At 66.0% G+C, this 6,814-nt stretch overlaps 2 protein-coding genes across 2 annotated transcripts in view; one reads left to right on the top strand and one right to left on the bottom strand.

Moving 5' to 3' along the window:
* The window catches only part of GIMAP8 (GTPase, IMAP family member 8), a 641,187-nt gene that overhangs the window by 336,605 nt on the left and 297,768 nt on the right, over positions 1-6,814 (top strand). The gene's annotated exons all lie outside the window — the stretch shown is intronic.
* On the bottom strand, positions 844-6,240 carry RARRES2 (retinoic acid receptor responder 2). The gene is made up of 5 exons (XM_027831574.3): positions 6,030-6,240; positions 3,130-3,234; positions 2,427-2,531; positions 1,861-1,998; positions 844-1,044 (listed from the first exon to the last, which is right to left on the bottom strand). Exons 1-4 carry the CDS (start codon positions 6,192-6,194, stop codon positions 1,891-1,893), a joined length of 483 nt encoding a protein of 160 aa, XP_027687375.2. The 5' UTR covers positions 6,195-6,240; the 3' UTR covers positions 844-1,044; positions 1,861-1,890.

Raw genomic sequence — 6,814 nt, 5'->3', positions numbered from 1 at the left:
GGAGGTGGACAGGCTCCCACTCCTGACCCCAACCTATATGTCTGTGTGGAGTCTCCTGGGCCCAGGCTCCTCGGACCCCCAGTGGGAGCGGAAGGTGATGGTCAATGGGGAGACATTCCTGGGGTGGCGAGATCCTGGGACAGAGAGAACTGTTGTCAGGCCCCAGGTGGTGAAGCCTCACCAGATGCACCCTAACCCTAACCCTAACCAGATGCTGAGGGGCTGTGGTCCCAGTATGAAGCCCCTCACCCTGCCTATGACCCATTCTCTGTGCAGACACCATCACACTGGCTCTCTAGGGCTCTGCAACAATCACACATCCTTATCCCACCACCTAGATACTTAAGAACTGCATAGGGGAAACTGAGGCACCCACACAGTATTCAGAGAAAACATTAAGAACAGTACCGCTTCGTGACACCCAGATCCCTGCCTGCCCGGCCTGGTCCTTCGCCCCAACTTCCTCCTGCTTCCTGCTGGCTGGATTGTAAAAGTCGGGTGCGTGCTTCAGGGGGTGATTTCCACACCCCAGGGCCACCTCACCCAGCTAAACCCTCCACCCCCCAGAGCGAGGCGGGGCAGAGCCCAGGGACGCAGCCGGATGGGAGTGGGTGACAGACTCCCGACCTGCCCCACTGGGCAGGAGACATGCGCTGGAGCAGACGACCCACTGAGGCAATCGGGTGCGGCGGGAGCGGGCCCAGGTGTCTGTGCTGCCATATGCCCATGACCCGAGACATCCCCGGGGGGACGGCTGGCCCGACCTCCCCTCCGCTGGCAGGGCAGCCCCATCTGAATAACAGCCCCACCCTTTCGAACCGTGCCTCTGGCTTTATTGGGGATGAGCAGCCAGGCGCTGGAGCTGCATGAGGCGGGGGCTGGGGGCAGCAGGATCTGTTGGCCAGGTTGCTCGTCCTGGCCTGGTGCTTGAGCGGGCGCGGTGTCTGACGGGCAGGGGTGGTCGCCGGGTCTCCGCTGGGCGGCAGCGATAGCCATGTCCTTCCGAGGGTGGAGGGCACCAGAGGTGCCCTGGCATTGTGGGCACTGGCCAGGGGAAGAGGAGACACGCCATGGGGTTAGCATTGCGGCTGGGGGCTCTGGGGGATCCCCACCCCTGCTGCTCTCTAGGTTGGGTTCGTTTCTGGGGGTTGGAGAGAGGCGTCCGCCCTGGCGTCAGCGCAGCCAAGCAGGTCACGTTCGCAGAGAGCCAGGCTGCCCGAAGCGTGGCCCTGGCGAGTGGCTGCCTGGGGCAGGAGCGAGGGCACCCCTTCCGCACCCCGGGGGCCCACAGGCCTGGCCGCCGGCTGGCACTCTGGGCCCCCTGGGTGTGCTCTCAGCTCAGCTCCGAGGGCACACCCGTCCGGCTGTCACAGACCACGATGTTCCAGCCTGCACTGCTCCGGGGCCCGCTTGCTCCTTGGCCTCTGCGGGGGCTGCCAGCCAGGGGGTGACCTGGACCCACCACCAAGGACTCAGCCCAGCCCAGCAAACTCACTGCAGCTCAACCAGCAAGCAGCGCCCAGACTCTGCCGCTCGGTCACCGCTGCCTTGGGGAGCCCGATCCTCTGCAGCCCAGGCTGCGCCCCTGAAACCCCTGCCCTTGGTTCCCCCTTGGGGGCGCGGGACACTCCCGCTCCGGCGCATCCTGGCGCCCTCTGCTGGGCTGTGGGATCAGCCCCTGGGGAGAGCAATGGGTCACAGGGCATCAGGCCCAAGGGGAGTGGGCACAGAGCGCTCTGCAGCGGGGCTTGGCCGGAGAGCGGGGAAATCTGGTGCCCAGGCCAGGGCCCCCTAAGGGAACCATGAGCAGCCCAGCCCCCACCTGGTCCCAGGTCCCTGCCTGGGGGTGCCCGTCCATACCATGCTGTGGATGTGGGGGTGCCGCCCGGGCTAGGACGGCAGCCCTCTGGAGAAGGCAAAGCGGCCGGGATGGTAGGGCGCTTCGCCCGTCTCCTGCACAGTCCTGCACTTCTCCTCGTGTCTCTTCGTCTCCATCTCCTGCAGGGGCAGAGGTGCCGGGTCACAGGGAGGCCACAGCTCCGGCCAGGGAGGTGGTGCGGATGCAGCCCCAAGCAGCGCCCTGGGGCATGGGCTGGGCCCAGCGCTGCTGGCACCATCAGTCTCCACAGAGCCTGGGACCACTGAGCCCCTGTGCCCATGTGTTGCCTGCGTGTGCACGTCTGTGGGCCTGTGTCGCGGGCACGTGTGTGTCTTGGCATCCACCCGGGGCACGGGTGTCCTTCCGTCCTGCGTGCGCAGAGCCATGCTGCGCCTGGGTGCGGGACCTGGGGGGCTGAATGGCCCAGCTGAGCCTGGCCCCACCCAGCACGGCTCCCAGGCCCTTTGCCCCACGTGTGGAGTTTTCCCAGCACCCTGCTCCCAGGAGAGCGGCTCTGAGCCCGATCCCTACCCGCGGGCGCCCTCACCTTCACAGCGTGCTGCGTCTCCGTCCTGCAGTGCATGTGGCTATCCAGCACCTTGCTTGGGCTGCGGGAATCAAACTTGACACACGCCAGGCAGACCTGCCTCCTCTGAGGAGAGAGGGACCCAGGGAAGCCTCACAGCCCAGGGCGCGAGCTGGGCAGGCTGGGCTGAGGGCAGCGCCTGGGGGCTGCCGAGAAGATGCAGCAGCTCTCCCCAGGCTCCTCCCCCTGGTGCACGTGTCCCCCGTGCCATCTGTGCCCCTCCCTCACCATGGGGCATGTTCCCCGTCGCACCCGCAGGCCCGTGCACACACACACCCGCACCCCTTTGGCCCAGGGACTCCCTGGGGGCGACTTGTCCCCCAGGGAGTCCCTGGCAGAGCAGGGGCTGGAGCCCAGCACCATGCCCCGAGGGCAGCCGCCTCCCGCCCCCCCGACACGGGGTCCAGCTGGAGCCCTCCCGGCTCCGCACACACTCAGCCGCATGCCAGCGCTCAGCCCCTCCCTGCTGCTCGCACGCTCAGTCACTCCCTCGCACCGCTCCGCACTTCTTCCTGGGGCCCGGCGGAGCAGGGGGCTGCCCCCCACCCTCATTCCCGGGGGAGGGGAGAGCGTCACCGCAGCCCTGCTCCCCCGGGGGCGGGAGAGGAAACGGCCCTCTGGAGCAGTGACCCGGCCGCACGGACAGACCGAGGTGGGAGCTCACCCCCCTGCGTTTGAGGGCGCAGTCCTGCCTGCTCCCCGGCTGGTTCGGGCACTGTGTCTGCTGGAGCCGGAGCCGCAGCCGCACAAAGGACCCCGCCGGATACTCCTGGAACCAAAGCGAGAGCAGGGTCAGCAAAGCGCCGCCGGCAGCTCCTGCCAGAGCCCCAGGCTCCCTCACTCCAGCCCAGCCCAGAGCCGGGGGCCTGGGCACGTGGCAGGGACAGACGCCGGCCTGCACCAGCCAGCCACCTCCGGGGTAGAGCCCCCGTCACTCGCCATGGTGCGACCCTGGGAGGGGCAGTGTCCCCCCAGGACCCCTCCCCGCGGCCGGCGCGGCGACGGAGGGGCTGGTAGAGGCTCCCTCTGCCTCGTGCTGCCGCCGGGGAAACCAGACGCAGGCCCCCAGATCTGACATGCCGTCCAGGGCGCCGGCTCCCACGAGGAGAGGGGTCCGCGGAGGAGCCTGGGAGAAGCCCCTGAGTGCCCCGCGGCCTGTGCTGGAGCGTGGGGGGGTTAGCCCCACGCTGCAGCAGCCGGGAAGGGGCTAGCGGCTGGTCAGCTGCGTTGTCGGGGGGGCCGAGGGGCACAGCCGGCAGGAAAAGCTGCCACCGGAGGGGCCGGGCCCTGTGGTTAGCCGGCCCCTGAGCTCACCCGCAGCACGGGAGAAAGCTGCAGCGGGCGCTGGAGCACCGGGGAGAGCGGATCACAGCCCGGGGGGGCAGCGAGGGGTTGTGAGCAGCAGCATCAGCAGCCCGTGCGCGGTCCCTGGGCTGGACCCCCCGTTTGAGAACCCCTGTGCCAGCGAAAGTATGGGTCACGGCCTCTGCGGTGACTAAGCCAAGCAGGCATGGGCGTGTGACTGGCCCATGTGAGTGTACGGCACCATGGGACCAGGTCACCTGGTGCTGGGCTCCATGGTGGAATACCAGTGTTTTCCACTGCCGGGCGTGGGAACGAAGCTCGGAGACAAAGGGCTCCCGCCGGCTACATCAGGCAGGGGAGTGACATCCTCAGGGTGCTTCACTGACTCCCCACCCGCAGAGACTCCTGGAAACACCTGGGGAACGAGGAGTGAACTGGGGGAAGGGCTGGACGCAGGCTGAAGGGAGTTTTAGCCTGTGAAAGGAACACCCGGGTTTCAAGCTGTAAGCAAGTGCAGCTGGCCCCTTAAGAATCTCTGCAGCCTGCGTGTGTAACGCTGGCAGACCCCGGTCGGTCGTGGCGGGCAGGATCGAACCGGGGACCTCTGGAGCTGAGTGCATGAGTCTCTACCGCAGGAGCTAAAAGCCCAGGGCCTATTAGCTAAGGCTGCAAAGCAGACTCAAGCTCTCTCTCTAGGTCGGGGTCCCCAGCGCGGTGCCCAGGGGTGTAATGGCGCCCGCCGGGGCAGTTGTGTGCGCTCGCAGGACACCGCGCCACCGAAATGCCACCGCTGAGCGCGGCCGCCAAAGAACCACCCGCGCGGAGATGCCGCCGAGAAGCGTTGTGGTTTCTCGGGGGCATTTCGGCGGTGGGGTGATGGCGCCCGCCACAGTCCTCTGGGAATAGGAATATGCTATTCCTAGTCCCAGATCTCTGGGCAGCGCAGGACGGTATAATTTGGGGTTTACACTCCAGAGGGGTGCGTGCTTTAGGAACTGGGAGGTGCCTTAGTGGAGCCTTCCCATGCAGGGGGTGGTGTGGATGTCACTGCAGCTGCGTGTGTCCCTGCCTGTGTGAATGCTGGTGAAAGAGCAAGCTGGGAGAGCGTCACACCTAGTCACAGCAGCACAGCACGAGAGGGAGCCCAGGCTGGAGGGGCAGGGGGCTCAGTGGTACCCCAGTTCCAGGTGGCGCCCGGAGGGAAACCGTCACAGTGGCTATGCCATGCCCAGCCATGAGAGGAGGCCACCAACCCTGTCTGAATCTTCTACAAGAGGCAAACGCTGCAACCCAGCGGGCCCCCGGCATATCAGCCCCCTCTGCGGCAGGTCAGCCAGCTCCCGGACAACAGGCTGTCAGTCACTCAGCAGCCTGTGCGGGGAAGTGTCCTAGCAGCAGGGGCCATGGCCCGCCAACAAAGCAGGGGGGCCTGGAGAAGCGGGAGCTCTGGGACGCTGCTACAGCCCTAGAGAAAAGCCAGTCGTTGTCGACGTCACCACTCATAGGCCCCAGGAGTGCCCTGCACCCTGTGCCTACCGCTGGCTGCCCCCTCGGGGGGCCGGGCACAGTTTATGTGTAGCTGAGCTCTGCAGGTCAATGCCCATTCACCTCTGACAAAGCTGGCCAGGTGCCTGCAACCCAGCCCAGCCGCCCTGGCCTCATGAAGAGCCCAGGATGCTGAGCCCCATTAGCTGGAACCAGCTCTCCCGACCAACACCCGCCTCGCGCTGCCTGCAGGGCCGTGAGCAGCTCCGGGGGGCCAGGCATGGGCTCCAGCTGGAGGAAGAGCTCTGTCCTGCTTTCCCCAGCTCTGAAGAGGCATTCTGGCCGTGCAGAGCACTGGCCACCCTGCCCTCTCCCCTATGCCCCCGCCAGGTGATGCAGGGGCCACTGGGAATGCTGAGCATGGCTGTGTCTGCACCAAGCTTTGCAGAGCTCCAACTCATCCCCCGGCCCCTGCTCACTGCCATCCCACCCCCCGCACTCCCGTCCCTGTACCCAAACCCACCCCTCCGCACAGCTCCCCTTCCCTGCTCCCAGCTAGTCTCTGCAGACCTCCTCCATCCTCACCCAGGGCCACCCCCAGCGCAAACCCACCCAGACGGGCTCTCAGCAATGAGAGTCACATGTTCCTTTCATCCCACAGGATCCCAAAGCAGCATACAGGCTGGGTAGGCAGGAATCACTTCCCCCATCACTGCAGAGCAGCCACCTCTGAGGAGGAACTCAGCAGCTCAGTGCCGGCTCTCATGCACTCACTCTTTCAGTGACTTCTTCCACTGCCTGCTCCTTGTACATCCATTGCACGACGCTCCTGTTGTGAAAAGCCTCCAGCACCAAGCCCACCACCCTCTCCTGCAGCGTCAATCTGCTCGCCGCAGCCAGGGCCACCAAGCCCAAGCCCAGAACTAGCAGCCCCTTCATCTGTGCGGGTGGCGAATGGATCCCAGGGAGCCGTCTGCCGCTCTCACCCACCCCAAGAACTCCCCTCTGTTGATCTTAGTCTTCCATTAACTAATGCCCCAGAAGCTGCCCTACTCCGCCCCCTGCCCCCGGCCAGCACCCTGCCCTTTGCAATCTCTGTCATCGATCTGTTGCCGGGAGCTGATGGAGAGAGCAGGCAAAGTTGGCACAGCACGGCCTGGGGGGTGGGGCAGGGGGGAGGGCGAGCCAGGGGAACGGGATGCCCAGCTCCTAGGGGCATGGAAGCTCTTTCCTGTGGCTGGTCACTAAACCCCTGTAGCCTCTAGGACCGGATTGAACGAGCCCATTCAGTGCTGCAGCTGCAGGTTCCTGGAGCCTGAGCACATTGTTTCTTGGCTCCTCTCCCTGGCTTTCCTGCGGGAGCTGGCTGTGTCCTGGGGGAAGCTTTGCATGCCCTGAGGGCCACCGCAATGCAAGGAGACCCACCGCCCTGCCAGCTTGCACCACACCCGAGCCCCCCATCTGACCAGGGACAGGTGTGTGTTTGGGGTGGGGGAGGGGATGCTCGGGAGGTGGAATGGAAAGAGACCCACAGGGGTACAGCTTCTGCCTCCCGTTGC

Source organism: Chelonia mydas, chromosome 2, assembly GCF_015237465.2.
Source record: "Chelonia mydas isolate rCheMyd1 chromosome 2, rCheMyd1.pri.v2, whole genome shotgun sequence".
Lineage (NCBI taxonomy): Eukaryota > Metazoa > Chordata > Testudines > Cheloniidae > Chelonia > Chelonia mydas.
The sequence above is the reverse complement of the archived record's forward strand: the minus strand, read 5'-3'. Positions and strand labels throughout refer to the sequence as shown.

Excerpts from the sequence above, each read along its gene's own strand:
- RARRES2 (XM_027831574.3), bottom strand. The coding sequence starts at position 6,194 with ATGAAGGGGCTGCTAGTTCTGGGCTTGGGCTTGGTGGCCCTGGCTGCG. Across the intron at positions 3,235-6,029 it reads TGGAAGAAGTCACTGAAAGA|GAGTATCCGGCGGGGTCCTT; the intron begins GTGAGTGCATGA and ends CTTTGGTTCCAG. Across the intron at positions 1,999-2,426 it reads AGACGCAGCACGCTGTGAAG|GAGATGGAGACGAAGAGACA; the intron begins GTGAGGGCGCCC and ends CTGCCCCTGCAG.